The sequence below is a fragment of the Papilio xuthus genome, unplaced genomic scaffold (genome assembly GCF_000836235.2).
Source record: "Papilio xuthus unplaced genomic scaffold, Pxut_1.1 DF826961.1, whole genome shotgun sequence".
Classification (NCBI taxonomy): domain Eukaryota; kingdom Metazoa; phylum Arthropoda; class Insecta; order Lepidoptera; family Papilionidae; genus Papilio; species Papilio xuthus.
In genome coordinates this window covers 2,414,014-2,436,632 of record NW_013531688.1, presented here as the reverse complement: position 1 = coordinate 2,436,632, position 22,619 = coordinate 2,414,014, and the positions used below count along the sequence as shown (strand labels likewise).

The window sequence follows — 22,619 nt, the reverse complement described above, 5'->3', positions numbered from 1 at the left end:
TAATTCAGGTAAATTAAAAAAATAAATATCCATTTTGATTTTTTTATTGATAAAAATTTGATTACATGTAATTCTTTCAATTGAATTCAAATTAATTGATCAGTATCCTAAAAAATACAAATATATCACTCGTAAACATAAAACATTTCTTGAAACTTTGAATGATCTAAAAAATAATTCAATTAAAAACTAATACTTTTTAAAATACCACAGTTTTTTTTTAATATAGCAATTCTTCCATACATGTCATGGCACCCAATAGTCAATCCAATTATTAAAAATAAAAAAAATATTTACATCTATAAAAGAGATAAGCAATTAAATGCTCTAAAATGCTATATCGATTAAATTGAAGCACCTTTTCTGTGTTCTACACGGAAAGTGAAAATTAAAAATAAACGTCATACATATGTACATTGCGAAATATAAAACTCACCTTTTGTGGTGTCTGCTTCAATCCACAGCCCATAAACAATTTAATTTGTAATAATTTATAAGTTTACTTTTCCCAGTGTTGCTAGTTGCTAACCAACCATAAAAAATAAAGGAACAAAATAACCATTCAAGACTTCAATAGTTAAAACTGATCGTAATTGTAAATAAAAATAATAAATTGACAAAATAAAAACTATTATAACCTTATTACATGAGCTAGCGTGAAAAATTGCTGGATATTTTTTTTTATCATGCAATGCATGTCTTAAACATAAATTAGAGTATATTTTAGAGATCTTATTTTATGATGAATTTGGAACTATTCAGCTGCTGAATCTGAAACAAGATTAACTTTGATTAAAGAATTCACTACCAGCACTCATAATAAATACAATAACATTGTCATCATGGAAACATGCCTTGATCTCCAAATATACGTAAAGAATTTATTATACATTTCTGTTTCAGTATACATGCGTGCGTGGACGTTTGCAAGGGTGTGTGTACGTGTGTAAGTGCGTGTGTGTACGTGTGTTAGTGCAAGTGATTACGTATAGGTGTTTAAGTGCATCTGTGTTAGTCCAGTTGTGTATGTGTGTAAGTGCATGCGTGTAAGTGTGTAAGCGCATGAGACTAAGTGCGTGTGTGTACGTACGGAAGTGCATGCGAGTACGTGTGTAAGTGCGTTTATGTACGTATGTAAGAACATACGGGTTCATATAATTATACGGACGTATGTGTTACCTGTAGTCCGCCACTTGTCCGCATGGTCGCGGTGTGCGTGCGGGGCGAGTGCGGCGCGCACTCCGCCGAGCACGTCCGCAGCGCCCGCGGCTGCCAGCGCGAGTGGCGTCATCGCCGCGCCCGGCAGCTGTCGGAGCACGCCCACACGCGACGACCGCGCCGCTAGTGACATTGATGCTGCGGTCTCCGCGAAACCCTGATAAATAAATATTATTTTAAAAAACACAAAATTCAACTTATAATAATAAAAATTGGAATTAAATTTGAATCCTATAATGTAAGGAGTATATTTAAAGGATCAAAAATATCTTATGTCAGGCGTTAAATATAGCAGAATATCGATTTATTCAAAATTGTCTTAAAATTAACTAATAAAGTTAGGCGTTAGTAATATTATGTTAGTACAAAGAAGTATTTATTGTTATCTATTTGTAGTGAATTGATTGTGATCGTATGTGTACGTACCTCGCGTACGGTGGTGTACGCACTAGCCACGCCCTCACGTATATCTGCGGGGCGACGTGCGGGGTCGCGACGACGGCGACGTGCACCCGCCGGCAGTGCCAACGTGGGCGCTGGCGTCAACATATCTAGTGCTGTCTCCGCTGTTGCCTGACACATAATTACATCTATATGAATCTCTTTAAATAGATAGAAATTTGGAACTAACACCTTTGCTTCGTTTGTCTTCGTTATGATACAGGAGTCATTGGCCACCTAAATACACGTTAACTTAGTTAAGAAACATTAATAATATGCAATTATTAATATGCAACCAAAAATCTTTAATATTAAAGAATCTTTAGTTAACTTTACCGGTATCATCAGCCAAATGGCGAATACAAAATATTGCGTCTTATAGCCGTTCTATTCATAGAGGTCAGTAAACTTTTTGGTGAATCGCTGTGAGACTCCAGAGCCGAGGGTACGGTGTATACCTGTATAAGATGTAGGAGTCTTGTGGTGATGTCCAGGGCTGCGACGGCTGTGCGTGCGGTGAAGGAGGCGGCACCGCGGCGCAAGCCATGAACCAGGCGTCCGTCACGCCGCCATTGTTCCACCGGCAACCATACCAGGTCGCGGATGCCAGTTACTGTAAGAAAAATCATAAGCATTATACAAAAAATGTATACTAAGGGAGCGCTGACCAATTAACGATTCTAACCGTGGGTTTCTGACACCAAAATCGCTGCATAAAATATATCATCATTCGTCTTTGACAAAACAGAGATAATAAAATATTTTTAGCGGTAATTTTAGTCTCAGAAACCCACGGTCAGTTCAACATAAAGTTACTGAATATCAACACATTTTTCCAATGAGGGTAGATTAAACGTGTACTAACTGAGTTGCAGCAAGGAATGCATAGGTCCGATGCCACTGAGCAGGCCGGGCAGCTGGTGCCGCTTGATGTCCGACAGCCACTCGTGCAGAGCCCACTGCACCAGCTTCTCCAGTCCCAGTAAGCCCAACCTATAGAAATATACATTTAATAGTATAGTTCAAGATATGCGGAAGCTCCGCCTCTATCAGACCACGCCCATTTCAAGACCACCAATCACAGGTGCGGAGAAATCTCTTCTTTTTGCATTATAATACACTGATTCGAATGCTAAATTATCTTATTAATATTATAAATGTGAATGTTTGAATGTATGGATAGATGGATGGACTTTTGTTACAAGGTATATACATAACGGCTCTACCGGATCTTGATAAAATTTGGCATAGATGTAGAACATAGCCTGGAAAACACATAATTAAGTTTTTTTTTTAATTTCGCATGGACGGAGTCGCAAGTGACAACTAGTATAATTAAAAAACATACTTGTAGTCGAGTCTCTTGAGCGTGAGTTCGGAGCAGTTGAGCTGTCCGAGGCCCATGAGCAGGCCGGCCACCGGGCCCGCAGACAGGTCCACCCTCTTGCCTACGTAGTCCAGCCGGATGGGCACTTCGGGGGAGAACACCACGCGTCTAATACACGAATTAAAAAAAAATCAAATAAAACAGTTTTTTCTAAGCCTTTTAGTTGAAAAGGATAACATTTTCTCAAATATATCATTCAAATGTATACATTTCTATCGCTATTTGACAGTGAAATGTTACAAAACTCGATAAAATATATTAAGAAAGATAAATTACCCAGATTATATATGAAAATGCATACAAAATCAGATTAAAAATGCGCAATTCACCTGAAGTATATGGGTGAATCATCAAGGGGTTCGTTGTCGACTGGAAGTCTGGCAGCGGGCTTCTCCTGGCCGACGGCGAGCTTCTGGAAGTCCTCTTCCAACTGGATAAGGTTCTCCGACACTAGACGTTCTGCTTCGTATGTTTCCATCAACGGCTCATCATCACGAAGTACTAAAACAATATGGACATAGATAACAAACTATATTTTGTTAGAAGGAAAATCCGGCACTGTGCCGTTGTACTGGCGCCACACTAGCCTTAATGTCGCTTAGCTAAAATGTCGACGTTTACGTCCCCTCACTAATCGTGCTAACACTTGACTTGGTAACGAAAGCGCGTCATTCACGCCAAAAGATTCTAACTAATAATGTCTAAAAATTTGTATGTGGCTTTCGGCAGTGGAAGCCTATCTTTATATACCCAGTTGTAGACTTACCTGCGTCATTAAGTGAGAGTGAGTCTGCGTCGCCAATAGAGGTGGGCGTGGGCGGAGGATCGCGCAGGTGACTGGCGATGCTCATCACAGGTGGTCGATGTGTGGGCGTGGTCTGTCGAGACCCCGCCCCCGCACTCGCTCCGCCCTCTGTTGATCCGCCGCTCATGCTCTTGCTGTCCTCGTCTACACACAAAATTACATATTTTACACAGTTATTGTCTCGTGACAAATATGCAGAACGATTATGAGTTTCAATGATAAATTATAACGCTATCTAGTGACATTATTATGTGAGCACCAAAGGATAATCTTACTAATATTATAAATGCGAGTGTTTGGATGTAAAGATGGATATATGTTTGTTTTAATTTTCAAAATTTTTAGAGTTTGGTACTACCCCACCGGTGTCATGGATCTCACTGAATTTTGGCAAAGATATAGAACAAAATCTGGAAGAACATATAGACTACATATTAAATGTTTTTAATTCTGCACGGACGGAGCCGCGGGCAACGGCTAGTCTTTTCATTAGTATATTATTTAAACATGTTTTCAGACCCACAGATTATTCTTATATCCTAATCCTAACTCCTGCAATCTTGGTTAACTTACCGGTAGGTTCATCAGAGCCGAGCTTGGAGAAGAAGGAGACGAGGAATGCGAGCGTGTCCTGGTCGAGGTTGAAGCGCAGCGGCAGCAGCGACACCTTCAGGCAACACTCCTGCGCGCTCAGCTGCGGCTCCGGACGCAGGTGTACCGCTTTTACAACCACCTGCACACAAAGGGTTAACAAATTATAATAAATGCGAAAGTTTGGATGGATGGATATTTGTTAATTGATATGTCCGGAACTCTACGGATCTCGATTAAATTTGGCATAGTTATAGAACATAGTCGGGAAAAAAACATAGGCTACTTATTAAGTTTTTTATACTCTACGCAGACGTAGAGCGACATCTAGTGAGCGATATTAAGGAGATTGACACACAATATTTTTGTTGCAGTATTTTGGCGGATTTTTTTACACCCTTATATGTATGGGTTATAAGAATTGTTACCATATGTGCGTTCTTCCTGTCAGGCTCGTCTTTTAGCTTGTAGTGTGAGAGCAGCTTGTTGATGTCGCTGCGCACGAGCCGGTCCAGCACTTCCAGCTTGCCCACTGCCAGCGTCTGCCGGGACGCCTGCGCAGCGCCGCCTCCATACACCTCGTGTACGAACTTCACCTATACACATAACATTATTCCTTTAATTTTATTTACAGAATTAATAATTATTTTTATATCTTTCTTTGGATTTATACGTATTATGTCCGTGAATATTCTCACTTAAGAATAAAAATATTGGATGGATTTACACCTGACCTACTAAGTGGATTTGGATGAAATTTAAATTACACTCTGGAGCAAAGGCTGTTTTTTTTATTTATCTGGACGAAGTCGCAGACGACAATTAGTATTTCATAATGATTTATAACTTAATTGTAAGGTAAGAAATCACACGTATTTCTATGGTATACCTTAGCAAGTCGCAGCTTGACGCAAGTGCTATGGTCGCGGGCACGTCCGCCACGGCTGCGCAGGTCGCGGTGCGCAGGCGCAGGGGCGGCGCGCACGCGCTCGTTGCCCGCCGCCCAGCTGACACCGTGCCGGTACGCGTCAGCCAGCGCGCGACCGCTTTCATACGGCTCGTATTCTTTACTCCTTCTATACAAAGACGATAATAAAACAAACAGTCCCTTAGTGCAGTTTTAGTGATTCTCTTGTTAGGGATTGCTTCACAATTAAACGTATCTAAGCGAGACTTTATCATATTGACTGTATTTAAATGTATGACAGTGCCATCTATTTTTATGTAAATTAAACAACTATGGCTACTTCAACTTCAGCGCCATCTGTGTTTTTTTTTAATTTCAAGACTTCTAAATGACTAGTTAATTTTATTATATGGACAAATATATTTTATGTATATTTACTTGGAAATGGTAGGTGAGCCATGAGGTCTCTTGTCACCCTCAATGGTGACAGTCTTCTTGTTGGTCACGTCCCCGGGAGCGGTGAAGTCGTGTCCACCGTACATGTTCCATGTTAAACTCATCTCGCGTAACGTGTACCTTTAAATAAATGTATTAATCATACTATTATGAATGCGAATATTTAGATGTATGTATGTATGGATGGAGGAATGTGTTATTAGGTATCTCCAGAACAGATAAATAGATCTCGCTAAAATTTGAAACAGATGTAGAACATAGTTTGGAAGAACACATAGGCTACATACTAAGTTTCGTACAATATATGTGTAATTTGGGTTTCTTACTTCCTAATGCTCCGTTTGCTTCCTTGCTAAGTATGTGCTTACCTTAAAACCGGCATTGGGAAACTCTTTGGTGCTTTAAGTACGTCAGTCCTTGCCGCGGGTACTGTGAAGTGGTTGTCAGTCATATAGACAGGTCCTGGACACAGCCAGCGGACGACTGGTTCATCCATCTCATTGTCTTGTCCGCAACCACTGTTGTCTACTATGCAGTATTCATCGTCTGTGTTGCTACCGTCTCCAACTGATTTGATCTAAATTAAAAAATCAGACGATAGATGGCGCTGTTATCAATAATTGTTATTTGAATTCGAAATTTATAGTGGGTTTCCGAGTCCGAAATTTCTGTTTAAAATATATTGTTATTTTTGGGATGACGGTATGTTTTATTGAAAAATCTCAGTCTCAGTAACCCACGGTTAATTGATGTTTCATAAGTTACCTTTTTACGTTTAGGTTTCTTAGGAGTACTTTTAGGTGTTGATGTATCCGTAACTTCTTTAGTAGATTGTACTAAGGGAGGTTTTGTTTCTAGTGCTTCCTCGACAGGTAAATTGTCTTCTTCCTCTAGGGATTTCGGTTCAGTATCCATATTGATAGCTTCAGAAGATGGCTGCTTTACTTTCATGTTTGATTCATCCGGGAAAAAGAATATTGCAACTCCTTCCTTTTCAGTCGAACTATTAAGTTCGTTTTCATCAACTAGAAGTGGATTAAAAATATAAAATGTATAATCTAATAAACATACTAAAAGGCATTTTTGTAGTCTCCTTCCCCTTCCCACCCTTTTCTTATAAAAAGAGGATGGGAAGAGAAACGGGATTTCTTAGGACAGGGTACGCATAGAAACGGGTAATATTCTCTTTCTGTGCGTCTACTCCTCCGTCGATTAAAGGATCTGCAATTGCGGATGTTTATGGGCAGTGGTTACTTGGCCATTTCGGCCAATTCAGGCGACCGCTTGTTCGTTTGCCATCTTTAATATTAAAAAAAAAACACTTAAGAATATTGTAGTACGTAAGTAAGTACAACAAATACTTACTAGTATTGTTAGGACTTTCCTTCATTGCTTCGGCCATGAGATCGTTGACTTGTTGAATTTCACTAGGTGATAGCTCTCGAATTTCTTCTATAGGTCGATCGTCAAGACCTGACAGAAAATAATAAGCATGGGTGGTAGTGGTATTATTAAAGTAAATGTGTCGAAAGATGGCGCTGTTAGTTTTTAACAATTTCAAGTTATGTATCTTACTAATATTAAATGCGAATGTTTGAATGTATGGATAGATGGACGAATGTTTATTAGGTATCTGTAGAACAGCTGCATGAATCGAATTTGACATATATGATGTAAAAAATAGCCTGAACACATAGGCTACTAATTAAGTTTTTTTTTAATTTGCGCAGACGGAGTCGCGGGCGACAGCTACTAGTGGAATAAAAAAATGATAGTAGATAGTAGCTTACCGACTAATGTCTCGAGTGGTGGATCTGAGCAGAGGCTGTGTCGGGGTGAAGGTGGCGCAGGCGCAGGGGGTCGGGCATCACCATCAGCTGCAGCGTACGTCAGCAGCCGGCACAGCGCTGACGCGGAGTCCCAGCATGTATGAACACTGACCTGGTTATTGCTAGCTGTTACCTCCACTTGGGGCTGTTCACCTGACTAAAATATTCAGAAGATAAAGATTAATTCTAGATTAAATAGTCCTGCCTACACTAAGGAATCTCCTAGTGGTCAATAAACAACCGTTAGTTAGACATACAAAATTAAATTGAAAGAGAAACGCATATCCTAAGTTTATTAAGGATAAGTTATTTAACTTTGCTGTACATAAAGTACTTCTGTAAAGAGAAAAAAAAAACAATAATACATTTTTCTAAAGATATTTCTGCAGTGGAAAATCCCGGTAATAAATACTTACACTGTTAGCCTTATCTTCTGTTCTTAGCGCTAACTCGAATAGTCCCACATCAATCACACAGACATAGTCTCTCTGGACATCCGGTGGCTTATCATCCTGTGGAACCTGCTCATTTGTCCTGTCACCGGTATGAGATAGGAACAGCGTGCATTCCTGAGCGAGGAACCGCAAACACGACGTATTAGTCTCCGGGATTAGATTGCTTGACACGCTGAAGTTGCCCAGAGTTAGGACTGTTCGTATCGGTAAGTACAACGGTCTGAAAGAAATAAACATAAATTAAGGACTCTGAGTACATCGTTACAGTAAGTGGCATCTTAAGTGGTAACTTAGTGAGGCAGTAACACCAAGTACTGATAGGAAGAAAATCCGGCACTGTGCCGGTGTACTGGCGCAACACTAGCCTTACTAAAATGTCGACGTTTATGTCCCCTCACTAATCATTCTGACACTGGACTTTGTAATGAAAGCACGTCATTCGCGCCAGCGGATTCTAACTAATAATGTCTAAAAGTACGTAGATATTTTTAAATATATTGGCGGTTCAAGGTCATCTGCGCAATATCTTCCCCACATTTCTTTACAGCACTAAGTTAACAGCTGCTGGGTTATTTAAGAATCTTTATACCTGTAGTCTATGGCGCAGTCCCACACATGTACATGTAACTCGGATAGTACAGTGGAGGGCGTGTAACCTGGCACAGGGTAGTCGAGTACATCCAGCACGTCCAGCAGCTGACTCAGCCATGCAATGCCCTTGTCGCCGCGGTGACGTAACGTTGCCTGCTCTATGCCTATCGCTATGCAGATCGTCTGGAAATAGTGATGTAGATGACATAAGTGCTGGAGACCTCCTGGTGTTCACGAAAGACCCACAGGGGTCCAAGATGGTAAGAAATAAAGTAAAGGGATTCATGTTAAAAAAATATAGCATCATCTTTGACTTTTTACAGAGAGGAGAAAAAAGTTTGAGAAGTCCTGTTGTAAATTAAACTTTTATTACATATTTAAATATTCAAACTTTCGTGAGATTATAATAAGCTTATATAAAAACGGCTAAAACTCACATATGTTCGTTTTTTTTTAAAACATACTAAAGGGCAAGATGTAAACTTAATGGTGGTCAGCTGCGAAGTGAGTAAAAATAAATTTAAAAGTTCTATCCTTTTGAGAGAAGTCAACTTATTCGAGATTTACCTTTAAATTAGGAGTCTCGCTGTCAGGATCTGTCTTTAACGCGAGAGAGAACATGTCTTTTGCTTGAAGTCGATCTTTGATGATAATTCCCTTGTTTGACGGATATATTGTAGTCTTCAAATGTAATGGGAGAGATGTACCATAGAGACGCAGCGGAGGTTTTTCTGATGGTATAGACAGTAGTGCTGGAAAAAAAATAATTGTAGTACAATTTTGTGTTAAATAAAGCTACCACAGATATCTATAAAGGTATGGACATAAATGCTCTTCAAATTCCTAAAAAGAAATTTATCATTATTATAGACGGACTCTCTGCCACGGTGGGTATATAAGACAAACTAAATTATGACAGCTCACTAACGCCCCTTGTCAACGGTAAAAAATGTCACAAGAGTCTTTTTGCACTGTAGCCGTCATCATATTTTTCTTTTTTTTTGTAATTTTCTAAGACTAAGTAGGTTATATATATTTTAATAGTAAATTATGATATCCTTGTTAACTATAGTTCGAATCCCACCGCTACAAACAAACCAAAGAAACAGTCAATGCCAAAATGGCGAAATCAAATATGCACAAAATATCACGGTTTATAGCTTGTCCATGTCTAGTAAGTGATGGCTACCCACTAATAAAGTGCGATATGACTTACGTTCATGATACAATGTAACTTTTCCTGAACGCAGACACAGTTGTGCGGTCTTGGCTCGTCCGTTAAGACCACTCACTTGGCACATACTCAGTCTATGAGCTTCCAGTACTAATTCACCCATTTGTCCTGGGACCACGCGTTTGTTGGCGTCCTGTTTCAAATTTAGTTATATTTAATATTAAAATATAAAATTTTATATGTTAAATCTCAATTTATTTGTTTATTTATTCCAAATTCGAAGGACTTTAAATATTTAGAAAACTGAAGTATGTTCTTGATTTGTAAATTGTTTTTTTTTTTTCTAGAAAAATGAATGAATAATGTAACTTACTCTGACAGGTGCGAAAATAGTCATAAGACCTTTGCCGACTTTAAGAGTGAGACAAAAGTTGTGTTTCTCGCTCTCTTTGTTTTCGGGCAATTGTCTCGAATTTCCGATGCCTTTTTTCAATTTGTTGTCATATGTTGAATAATAAAGATTCTCCTCTTCGGATGATGAACTTTCCGTATCAGAATCTAAACGTTATTCAAAAATATTAATATTATATTAGGTATTTTTAAATATTTTCATATATATTTTTAAATATTTACGTATATAATCGTATGTTTATCTTACAAATATTATAAATGTAAAAGTTTAGATAGATGGATGGATATTTGTTTGAAGGTATCTCCAGAACTGCTCAAGGGATCTTTTTGAAATTGGGCACAGATATATTATAGAGTCTGGAAGAACACATAGGCTACTTATTAAGATTTTTTTTTTAATTTGGCGCGGAAGAAAACGCTGGCAACAGCTAGTAACATATATTTTACAAGAAAAATTTGAACATAATTGTGAATTAGTACACTTTATTACTACATACGTCTTATTTGTATGAAAAAAACGAGTTGTATAATGTTTGGTGGTTATAATGTTCTTTTCTTAAAAGGAACCCTTCATTTTATTATTTTAAAAATGAATTTTGTAATATCACTGACCGTAAGCTCCGCCTTTGCACATACCAAAGGCGGGATAGATGCCGCCGATGTGAGGACTGATCTCGAACTGCTCCACCACATGCGGCTCCCACAGCAGCAGGTCTGAGTTGATGCGGTTGTAGATTATCTCATACAACTGTTTTGATCTGCGAAAATGTAACACAATACAGTAGAATATAGATATCTCGAATGATAAAGGAAATCTTACTTCTTACTAATATTATAAATGCTAATATTTGGATGAATGGATGGATGTTTGCTAGAAAGTATCTCTAGAACAGCTGCATGGATCTTGCTGAAATTAGGCATTGGTATAGAACATAGTTTGGTAGAATACACAGGCTAGTAATAAGGTTTTTATTAATTCTACGCGGAAAGAATCGCGGGCGACAGCTAGTGCAAAATAACTTCTACTTAACTTAGTTCTAGATATGAAGTATTTGATAAAGAATTCTCATTAAGATGTTCTTATATTTAACTTCTTATTTCCTACTTAAAGTTGTAAAAATGTAGATACTTTTCTGGATTATGTACTTTTATTATTAAGTAGTATTAGATTTTTTTTAATTACTTTACAATTACTTACTTTAAAGTAAAGTATGAAATGTTGGTTTAAAGTTTATGTATTAATACAGTAAAATACTTACTCTAGTTGCAAGCTGAGTATTGGAAGGTTGAAATCGAGATGTATGTAAGAATTCTCCACAGAACTGTTTGTGAATTCTGCCATCTCTTCATCAGTACCGGGAACTATCAGATCTTCTTCGTGAGCTAGAAATTTATATACATTTAAAAATATTTACCGATGATGATAAGATTGCTATTGTACAAGATAATTCTGTTGTACAATAGCTAGGGTCAACAAAACAGATATTTTTAAAAGTAATTACGTAATTTTTTTTATTTGCATTTTTCTAGAGATTTTCTTAAACAACGTTTCAATAATAATCTTATCAAGAACTGCGCAAATTTTTGAAGAGCGTTTACAACTTTTTAAAAACATTTTTTTATTCGATTTCTCTTTAATCTTAATTGGCTTACGTTTAACTATCGTGAGACAGGTTTTTATGTGCTGATAAAAGACGCAAATACCACGGGTTGTTCAGTCACAAAATATTTAAAACCAACATTGACATAGAAAATAAAGGAAAAAACATGACAGGACAGCACAGTACCACGAGAATCTTGTGACACTTTTTTGATATTTACAGAGGGGCGCTAGTGTGCTTTTATAATTTAACTCTGTAGGTGTATACATACCTTCTTGACTATTCTCCTGTTTCGTTATACTCTGATGTGCTGTCTTCTTCCCGCTAAATGGACTGGGCAATGAACTCTTCAAATTGTTCATTATGTACATCGAAGTTGTCATAGGATTCGGTGCTTTTGGTTCGAAATTCATTTCCTCGTGTAACGAATCGAATGGACCTCTGTTCGATTCCCGCGGTAGGAATGTAAGAGATATCCTGATAAAGAATTGGTGGTTATTTTTTGATGGTTTTTATCAAGTTTAATATGGTACAAAATATACTAGAGTGTTGAATGTTTTAAAGTTTCTGAACGTTGATCTGTCAAATATACAAAGATAAAAAAAAGTTTTTTCTGATTTAAATGGTGACTGGAGATGGTGTGTTCCTTTTCAAAGAACCAGAAAATCTTACAAAATATCAAGAGTACACTTATTTTTCCTGACACTAAAGTTTGCTTACTTTTAATATATAAATTGCTGTCTTTATGAAAAACATTGTTTCTTTTTACTTTATATATGATGTTAACTTACATAGGTAATGGTGTAGTTGTATTGCCTTTAAGTATATTTCCTTCAAAAGATGCAGCGTCCATCGTAGATTGAGCCACGTGAGTGGGCGGTAAGTGATCGTTTTCCTGAAATAAAAAGTAATATAAAAAACTGGAAAAAACTGGAACGAGCATATTGTGTTATGCATCTGTGTTTCTTTACACAAACAAGTCTATAAACGTGGCGCCAAGTGGTCTTTCATCTGACAAAGGTTTTATACATCAGTGCAGCGATTTAAATAAATGTATTCCTATTTTTTGTTATAAATAATTTATGACGTATCTTAATGAAATTATTTAAGTTCGATCTTTTGAGTAAAATTTGATGGAAGTCGATCTCACGGCTATTGCACTGCACTGATATATAAACACGGCTAAACACTCACGTATATTCGTCCGGTGGCGGCACCGACTAGTTTCGAGCCCATCGGGGGCCCTTCATCAGGATGAGTGGTACTGGTATTATTTCGCGGACGCGGCCCTCAGCTCACTCACGAATATACGTGAGTGTTTAGCCGTGTTTATATATCAGTCCCTAGCTGTACTCACACAGTAGTATAGCTGTATGGTGGTGGCCCTTAGTGTGAGTGTGGTGGGCAGAGGACGCACGCTGGCCACCTGCGTCCAGCCAGCAGCAGCAGCTTGCAGCTGCAGCATCAGGTAATCAGCTCTCACACGACGTGTTTCGTGGTTCACGCAGCTACGTAAGTCCGCTATAGGGAATCTGGGGAGTGTAGATGATGTTAGTAAGTGCCTATTCATTCTTGGAATCCATCTTATTTGACTAAGGCAACCTGTTCCAAAACTATAAAGATTCAAATCATTTATCCAGTTAATAAAATTGGAGTGTCTGTCTCTAATGTGGAGAAAAAAAAAACTTATTTCGGGTATGTGGAAGGAGAAATATTTAAAAATTTCAGTCTGTCCGTCTGAAAGTCGCGTTCATGCTTCGCTAATATTTGCGGGAAAATTTTACCTACTATTTTTCTATTTTTGTTTTTTTTTCTCATCCACGTCAACAAAGTCAAAGGCGACTGCTAAATTCAAAATACAACACCAAGCTATTTATATTAAAGTCTTTTAATATTAATACTTAAAGTTAAGTGTAAAGCTAAGTGTTTACCTGAGTATAACATTTAGTTGCGGGCAATGGAGTGCGAAGTTGATATGATTCTGTGGGTGTGAGGGGCGCGGGCTGCTGTCACCCCGTGGGAAGAAAGTCGCCGACATGCGGTCTACTAACGTCAGCTCTACATCCACGAAGAAAGGACTGCATTTTACTCTGAAAAATAAAAAAATGCCTATTAAAATACCTCGTTTTAATTCAATGACAAATTTAATGTCGAATTGCATGGCGGTGATATTGATATTTGATCTGTTTTTCGGAATTTTGTGAGAGACATTATATATTATACATAATTTTTCAATTTATATAAGATTTTTTTTATTCTATGACTTACATAATATCTGTGGTAGGCGAGACTAATTTCTTCTCGCCCGATATTCTCATATATTTAGATGTTTGTTTGAAATTAATCTTTATATTAGGCGTTTGCACGTTAGTTCCGAGATCTGGATCATCTAGAAATAACATAACAGATGACTTGACATATCTATATTTAAACATGTAAGACGCTGCTATGCGGTTAGCTATGTTAAAAAAATATATAAAACCTTCTTAAGCATAGAAAATGCTTTAAAAGAAAAAAAAATAAGCTCCAGTACGACAAAAAACTTTTTGAAATTTTTTTTGACATGGAGGGCGTTAGTGAGCTATCATAATTTAGTTTGACTTTCATCCACTGGATCAGATCAATATTTACCTTTATTTTCAAATTTAATTAAATCATAGCTTTGAGGTTTAATATCGTCCTGAGACTGGCCGTATAGACATTCTCTTAGTAGAAAATTCTTAATAGCGGCTTCGCACATCGTCTGACTGCCGTGTGACGTCACCTTCTCACTGCCGTCTAAACTCATCTCTGTTGTTAATATCCTAAAATAAGAACAATTGTGTGGCATTTGGAAATTGGTGAAAAACAACAAAACTTTTATCATTATTCGGTACTAAAATGAATTTGGCATATTTTAAATTTCTTTTTTTTGATTACGTTACCTTAAATGATTTCTCTTAGTAGCTTTATCTAAAGCATCATTAACTTTATGATTCTCTCTTCGCTCTTCACTTCTGCAGAAAGATTCTACATTGTCAAAGAACTCTCTAGAAGCTTGCTGCATCTTGACAATGGATGCGGGTGATAAGTAATCCGTACCCATTGGAGTACCCACTAATATATCCTAAAAAAAATATGAAAATATACCTATTTATTTTACTATACGTAAAAAAGTATCGATGAAACTAGCTGTCGCCCACGACTCCGTGCGCGCGGAATTCAATAAAAATAAGTAGCCTATGTGTTCTTCCAAGCTATGTTATACATCTATGCCAAATTTCACGGAGATCTGTTCAGCCGTTCCGCAGATATCTACAAACATCCATCCATCCATCTAAACATTTATAATATTAGTAAAGTAAAATTGGTAATAAAAAATATGACTCTAGAGAAACAACGATCTGGTCAAGGTTGCAAGAGTATCCTGGATGAGGGTAATACAGAACCGATCATCCTGGCCTCCCCGGCTTATGCCCAGCAGTGGGCGTTATATGGCTGAAGAGAGAGAAAGAGAAGAACAATAATAAAGAACGGTGAAGCATACATTACGATACCCATCAAAAATTTACTCTACCCAGTTTATCCTATCTAAAGTCGGGCAAAAATTTGTATTGTAATTATTGATGTACTTTTTATCACAAGAAAAAAATATTTTACCTTATGCAGTAAAACGCAAGAAAATGACGCCATCCTCAGGCTGATGTGCGAAACCTCTGCAGTTGGATCTCCGTCAATATGCGGTACTGAAACATTACAAAAACGATTTTTAAGACTTAACTCGTGATTTTTTATGAAATTGTTTAATTTTTTTCGTCGATAGATGGTGTTGTAACTAATTGATGTAAATCGCGTTCAAATTATATTTTTTTTTGTCAAAAGTTGTATACCTTTTCTATTCCTCTTGATTCTAGGCTGTGCAGTAGGCATATTGACACTGGATGTCATACTGGCACTCATAGAACTAACGGATGATGTAAAACTCTCCGTCATCTGGTTGGTTGTCATCGGATGGAACTTCTCACTTTCAGCGTCACTGTCTTCTGTAAAATTGTTTTAAAGTGTTTATTCTTAAAAATAATCCTTTAGTTGCTATTTAGTTTGGAAACGAATATTTTACATTATATTGTTTTAAAACTTACCAAAACTAGGTCCCGACCATCCATACATATGTGTTGGTTTACTCTGCCGCTCCAAATTGCCTTGGAGTTGAGCTTCGATTAGCTGGAAATCAGCCTGTTTCATTGGCTTGCACTGCATATTCACACCGCTTTGACGAAGAGGTAAATTGCTAGAATATCAATAATTACATATAATAGTTTAGTAGACCTACCAACCTTTTTGATAATTAAAAGAATAACTTACCGTGGGTTTCTGAGACCAAAATTTTGGATAAAACATATAGTCATCACTGTCATTATGTTTGACAATAATTTTTAACCTGAGGTTTCAGAAACTCACAGTTAATTTATATTTAACAATGAATTTCAATTGTCTTACCTTGTATCTTCTAAATCGGGTTGATTTAAAGCATCAACAAGTTCGAACAGTGTATGCAATTGTCGCGGTGTCAAATACACTATCAAAGACCCTAATAATATTTTCACTTCAACTTTAGGACCTTCAACTTCTTCTGAGTATTTTAATTTCAATGCTAATTCCTGTTGTCCAGTTAATTTAGCAAATACAATGGGCTCGGGTTGCTTTGCTTTTTCTTCTGGAGTTGGTTCTCTCGAACCACTTTGAGTATCATCACCGATTATTTCTTTGACTGGATCATTTTCTATAGTTGATATGACACTTCTAGTTTCATAGAATATATCAGATATAGTACTTTGGTAGTTAACATCTGGTGTTTCTGCCTCAGATTTATCAGCTTGTGATGATACAGATTTTTCCATAGTAAGACTTCTAGCCATGGTCCTAAGTCTTGATGGGAACTCGTCTATGTATAATGTAACACCATTAAATTTAATCTTCTTGTTTGTATATGTTGAAACAATATATGTTTTTGACTGGCCAGGATCTGTTGTTTCAGGAACAGGTTCTGCACCGGCCTCATCAAAGTAATCAATACTGTAATTAAATAAAATTTATATTATTTTTTTTATTACAAGGTTGCAAGCAAGTAAGTGGACACCTGGATTGGATGAAGAGACAGCTGTCCATAGACATCTGTAATTGCACATATGTTGCGTATCTTTAATCCATAACTTACTTTTGTATGTGAATTTCCAAAGCAATCCCTTTGACACCATTTTTGGGCACATGTTCTATTCTTATTTTTGTGTTGACAAATTTTACCTTCACTCTGCTCAAAACTAAAAAATAGAGAAGGTAAATTTAAATTAAACATATAATATACATCACAAAACTCACTTTAGGCATTATAGTTTTGGCACGAGATATTCAGAATATTTACGCTATAATTTTCCAACCAGCTTCAATAAAATAATCAATAAAGCAACTTATTTTCTCCTACATTATTCCTATACTACTCAACAACTGTTTATAAAAGGCCTAGTTGCCCCTTAAAAATGCTAATACTTAATAAAAATAATAACAGTTTTTAAAGGTTTTTTGCTTATACTATAAGTTTAATTGAAGTTAGTATGACTTTATCATTATATGTCGGGTTTTACATACCAGAATCAATGGCATGGGCAAACATTTCAATCCCTTCCACAGGATTAGATTCCTGTGGTCCAGCTTCTTCTCGGAGACATTCGGCAGCAAGTTGCATTGATGATGACATGGATGACCACATTGACTCCAACATAGATGAGACTACATAAGGAAATAGTGTAGTATAAGAAGAAAGCCTTGAAAACCTTAAATTAATAATTTTTATTGTGTGCTGTTTTCATTGACAACCTTGTGTTGCCAAGATATTTGAATAGAAATATAACAATGAATGATGTATGTTAATTTTTTGAGTGATATTTTTATTAATATTCATGATATTTGAAATGCAATAGGTATAGTACAGTCCTAATCAACTGCAAAGCCATCAAACATACGGTCAGCATAATGACTATGTTGTTTTAACATAAACAGTGGTAGAGCCCGCTTTAACATCTTCGCATGAATTGGCCCGGCTCGCCCGGTGAAATACCACACAGAAGACAGGCGTGAAGTGGATGCAATTCCTCGTTTCGTCTGGTGAGTGTGCGTCCCGGAGGCCTAATTTAGTTCTCTTTCCCTTCCCACCCTTTTTCTTGTACGGAAAGGATGGGAGGTGGACTCCCCAGATGAGAGGATGCATGGAAAGGGAAAATATTATCTTTCTGTGTATCCTCTACTCCGTTGATTAAAGGTAGCCAACGCATATGCAACTGCATATGTCTATGGGCAACGGTCACTTCGCTATTTCAGTGATTTCAGGTGCCCGCTCGCTCGTTTGTCACCTTATGATATAAAAAAAAAACAGTCTTGTTTACTCTATTTAAATTTACCTGGTTCAGCTCTGACTTTTGGTTGAACTGTAAGTGATAAGCCATTGACTTCAACAACGGAATCATCTTTTAACAATGTTGACCAAGGTATAGTCACAGTAATTTCTTGCATTTGCCCATCTACTATTTCCAACGGCCAATTTTGTGAGTCACCCAGCTCATTGAGTGCCTGAAATTAAATAGAAAATGGTGCATAATAATTTAAAATATGCAAAAATATGTAAAAATATACTTCATGCACATTATAAGAAACAATTTTAAATTAAATTAACGTTAAATGTCTCTCAAAGTTAATAACAGTTTGGTATTATTTAAAAAAAAAATTCTATTTATTGCAACCATACAAAGTATGTTTTTCTCATTTTATCAATTTAATTTATGCAATATAGTGAGATAAGGTAATCATTATCCTCCACCAAAGTCATTTAGCCAAGATGGCTATGCCTGAAGTGACCCAATACAGGTTTCTTTATGTACCTAAATCACAATCATAAAAATAAAACCTGTTTAGTATAAGGGCCTTGCAAAGGAACCCAAACAAAATTTATTAAAATTCAAAAATACATTTTACTTTGTTAAATTACAAGTGAATATAATTACTCCCCTTAATTTGGTAACTGCTCAAATAAATTATCAATGGGTAAACATGGAAAAAACTTTATTAAATTTTAAATAACTAAAAATAAAAGAAATACGAAGAAAATAATTGTTTGCAATAACTGTAATGTCTGTAATTCTTTTAATTTTTTTTTATATATTGTGATAATCACATGTTATAGTAATGACATTTTCTGATGTTTTAAAATTTCTTTGTCTAAAAGGGCAAAGTTAACACGTGTTAAAAAAATATTGCGCACTTAAATTTGGCGTTAGAAGGGATGTGTTGATATAAATATCAGTAACAATCATACAGAGATTAGTTGGTAAGTAATTTATAGTAATAAAATAAAACAAATTTACCTCGCAGTCAAGGCTGACATCGCATACCGTTCCTGTTCCATTGTACAGATCCACACTCAGCTGATCTAACGTGAGTTTTTCTTCAAGGAAATTTCCAAGGTAGCGTTGTAAGAGATATCTGCAAGCCCTCTTCTTGATACTTTCAGACCATGGCAGATACCACAACATTTTAAATTATTTTAAAGATCATTACACTAAAAATTTATACTTTTGTGCGTAATGACTATTGTGATTTGATTTGCGTTTGCGTGTGATTGACTTTTGCACGTAAATAAACATAACGTTCCGTTTCATGTGTTTGAAATCTGTCCTTCAAAAACATGTACAGATTAAATATACGCAAAAACAAGAAATCATAATTTTTAAAAACGAATGTAATGTTATTGTGTAAGTTAATTTTCTTTTTACCAAAACCCGTAATTTTAACAATGCCACGATTTTACTCTGGGATCATCGTGTTAAAATAGCGAATTGACCGCTGCCTATTCATTTTATTCACTTCTCTACTTCACTTCACTACTCAGCTTTTAGGTTTGCGTGGCTTAGATCTAACGCGCAGGGTGGTCTTCGAAGCAAGTATGGATAAAGGAAACTTCTTTGACAGGGCGATTGAAAAGAACGTTTTGTTCACGAACTTTACTTGGCAGGTGGCGTCGCTACCATCGACATTGTATCATTATACTATGATCTTTAATTTAAACATAATGAATGTATATCTTCAGGTTTTACCACGTATGAACTAAGCCAATGGGTGGTTCATTTACTTTATTAAACATAACAAATATATGAAACTCCGAATGTACCTACACAAATATTTGCGACTTATAGTACAAATAGAAATTAAGTAATATGTTGTTCAAATTAGTATTAGACTCCATATGACCGAAGACGAAACCAAACGCGGTTTGTTTTGCTTGCATAGTTTAACAATGGATCGTATCAAGAAACTTCGTAGAAGCGTTACTTAATTCATAGACTGAAATAAACCTCAACAACCAGCTGGCTCGCGGTTCTGTTTAAAAATGAGTCGTATTTTGTTCGTATGTTCGCATCAGTGTTTTGTTGTTTTCTTGGTGTTTGCAGTTTTATTTCATTATTCGAATCAGTTTATATTTTTAAGAACCATAGAAGCAGTTGGATTTCCATACTATAAGTTGTTAATGAGTCTAGGCGATTGTAAGGGTAGATACGACTATATTTTTTATTTATGTAGATATATATGGATTGTTCGTTAACTGATATATTTTGTTATTTTTTTGTAGAAAATGCTTTGTATTTTGAAAGAAAAGTGTGGTCACCACTTCGTTTGAATAGGGTTTTCGATATTTACTACAAGAGCGATAATCGTAAGTATTACAATGTTTAATAGTTAATTAATTACACAAAGGAAATTAAAAATCTCAACCTAAAAAAAAAAATCAAATTAGAATCAGACATAAAATTAAAAGATATAAACATATGTACAGCGTCCTGCGTAAATTTCATTGTACAGGCCAACAAAAAAAGTTAAATAGATTTTTTTTTTCAGCTGATGTCACAGTGTCGCGAGTCGAAGTAAGGGTGATATGCAATGATACAGGAATACAAGCTTTTTCAAAGAATGGCGTCGGTTCTCAAGAATTTTCGGCAACATTATTTTTACCAACAAATCTGGCAACGACTTTTTCAACATTAACTATATTTACTTGTAGCAAGAAAAAAATTGAAAATAGTACAAAAATTAAAGAATTTAATTTGTTGCCATTTTATATGAAGCCTATGTCAACAGATGATGAATCAGATTCAGACGAAAGATCAGATCCACAGAGTAAAAAATAAAAGTTCTTACATGCATACCAAAAGTATTAAGTATTTATTTCAAAATAATACGTTGGCATGTAAAGCAAAAACCTAGGATTATGTTCTAGCACTTACTATTCCAATCCGGCCTGCTGCCCAAGCGAACCGGTGTCGAAACGAAAAATAAATGCATCGTTATCACTGGCGATACTTTCAAGTTTCCTCAAATATAACTATATTTGAGGAAACTTCCGTTCGTTATTACTTTTCTATACCCTGTAGTTATTGTGTTAAATTACTTAAAAACATTATATTATTTAGTCTACTAAGGTTTCAGCCTTGAATGTTCTATTTTCTTAAATCGCGGAGCTTAGTTCCAGACTTTGAAGATAAGTATCCCTCAAGGAAATCACGAGAGTTGATAACGAAATTAAATTAACACATTTAGTGCCACCGAATTGACGGGAGTTTACTTTAATATGTGAAAATTACAGTAGGTGTGGAACGTTTTACGTTTATTTTTTAACTACATACGTATTTGGCTATAAGAATTTAGTAAATAAATTTAATTTTACAGTCTATTTGCTACAATTAAATTGTTTATTTTTGTAACGTGAATAATTAAATTTTTAATGTAACCTCAAATGTTTTTTTTTTATTTTAATCTTTTGAGAAGATTATAAAAAGATTAAACTCACAAACTTTATTATTGCACGACCTCTAAACAACGGCCATCGTAAAGTTTAGAAAGAGGAAAGTTAAAACGTTAATACCACACTTAAAAGTTTTAAATTAATTTTACTCGCTCGTAACGGCTATTCTGTTTTTCATTATTTTGGGACATCCACAAGCTTAGTGGTATACAGAATGTTAGGATTATATTAAAAAAAAATAATCACCAACATATTCATAGGGTTTTTACACTCAGATTAAAATATTTAGTAAAATAACTTTTCAAGTAACAGATTACAGACTAATCGTAAAATAATAATTTTGAGATTTTTAACTTGACCTTGAAATGTTTGACGTTTAGTTCATTACCCTTCAAGTACACAAGTACTCAAATATATGGTTATCTCTGTTTTTTTCTAAGAGATTGAAAGGGATAGCGATATGTTGTCTGGATTGGAACTTCTCGAGATTTCAACCATTTCGGTCGAACCGACGTAGAAACGTCTATTGATTTACAATAAAACGCAAAGGTTGGATCGTAAAATTTTGTGTTAACCACAAATTATATTTTCCATTGTCCCTATTAGCGTGTAACAGTTTAGTTTCAAAAGCCCTTAAGCGTTTTCAACATGTAAAACTTTCGCTTGGCCTGCGGCCTTTTGTGCAATTAGGGATTAATTTACGTTATAATGTTAAGTGTTCATTCAACACCATTTAATTGAATTGTTAGATTAATAATTTCGAATATTGGTTATTTTTTTTAATTTTCGACTATAATTGTATATTTTATGACTTTACACTATAAAAATCACAATATTGTATCTTATAATTTAAAAATAATAAATAAAATTGGTGTACCAAGATATCAATCATATAAACTCATTTGACATTTGAAAGCTTAGTAAATA

General features: G+C 35.8%; 2 protein-coding genes across 3 annotated transcripts; one reads left to right on the top strand and one right to left on the bottom strand.

Moving 5' to 3' along the window:
* Nucleotides 1-166: 166 nt before the first annotated feature.
* Nucleotides 167-19,511, bottom strand: LOC106120205 (autophagy-related protein 2 homolog A). Of its 2 annotated transcripts, none has more exons than XM_013315471.1 (38): nucleotides 19,261-19,511; nucleotides 18,301-18,469; nucleotides 17,492-17,632; nucleotides 17,064-17,166; nucleotides 16,346-16,921; nucleotides 15,988-16,136; nucleotides 15,736-15,888; nucleotides 15,506-15,591; nucleotides 14,791-14,972; nucleotides 14,498-14,670; nucleotides 14,135-14,255; nucleotides 13,798-13,956; nucleotides 13,224-13,398; nucleotides 12,658-12,761; nucleotides 12,138-12,343; nucleotides 11,525-11,648; nucleotides 10,878-11,023; nucleotides 10,228-10,412; nucleotides 9,897-10,047; nucleotides 9,248-9,432; nucleotides 8,679-8,863; nucleotides 8,051-8,309; nucleotides 7,596-7,791; nucleotides 7,171-7,278; nucleotides 6,571-6,830; nucleotides 6,174-6,382; nucleotides 5,788-5,925; nucleotides 5,332-5,518; nucleotides 4,871-5,038; nucleotides 4,425-4,584; nucleotides 3,813-3,995; nucleotides 3,376-3,547; nucleotides 3,008-3,154; nucleotides 2,525-2,652; nucleotides 2,118-2,272; nucleotides 1,645-1,791; nucleotides 1,180-1,375; nucleotides 167-771 (listed from the first exon to the last, which is right to left on the bottom strand). In XM_013315471.1, exons 1-38 carry the CDS (start codon nucleotides 19,426-19,428, stop codon nucleotides 755-757), a joined length of 6,471 nt encoding a protein of 2,156 aa, XP_013170925.1. In that variant the 5' UTR covers nucleotides 19,429-19,511; the 3' UTR covers nucleotides 167-754. The 2 variants fall into 2 exon arrangements, with proteins under 2 accessions (XP_013170925.1, XP_013170926.1); XM_013315472.1 differs by having other exon boundaries at nucleotides 15,736-15,885.
* Nucleotides 19,512-20,074: 563 nt separating this feature from the next.
* LOC106120063 (uncharacterized) lies at nucleotides 20,075-21,554 on the top strand. Its single transcript, XM_013315238.1, has 3 exons — nucleotides 20,075-20,442; nucleotides 20,523-20,606; nucleotides 20,789-21,554. The coding sequence occupies exons 1-3, from the start codon at nucleotides 20,283-20,285 to the stop codon at nucleotides 21,076-21,078; spliced, it is 534 nt and encodes a 177-aa protein (XP_013170692.1). The 5' UTR covers nucleotides 20,075-20,282; the 3' UTR covers nucleotides 21,079-21,554.
* The last annotated feature ends 1,065 nt before the right edge of the window (nucleotides 21,555-22,619 follow it).

What these genes read in the sequence shown, in the direction of transcription:
- LOC106120205 (XM_013315471.1), bottom strand. Translation starts at nt 19,428, where the DNA reads ATGTTGTGGTATCTGCCATGGTCTGAAAGTATCAAGAAGAGGGCTTGC. An exon ending in AATTAAATTTGAAAATAAAG is followed by an intron (nt 14,256 to 14,497) that starts GTAAATATTGAT and finishes TGTTATTTCTAG; the next exon opens with ATGATCCAGATCTCGGAACT. An exon ending in GCATTCCTTGCTGCAACTCA is followed by an intron (nt 2,273 to 2,524) that starts GTTAGTACACGT and finishes TTTTTCTTACAG; the next exon opens with TAACTGGCATCCGCGACCTG.
- LOC106120063 (XM_013315238.1), top strand. Translation starts at nt 20,283, where the DNA reads ATGAGTCGTATTTTGTTCGTATGTTCGCATCAGTGTTTTGTTGTTTTC. An exon ending in GAGTCTAGGCGATTGTAAGG is followed by an intron (nt 20,443 to 20,522) that starts GTAGATACGACT and finishes ATTTTTTTGTAG; the next exon opens with AAAATGCTTTGTATTTTGAA. An exon ending in TTACTACAAGAGCGATAATC is followed by an intron (nt 20,607 to 20,788) that starts GTAAGTATTACA and finishes TTTTTTTTTCAG; the next exon opens with CTGATGTCACAGTGTCGCGA.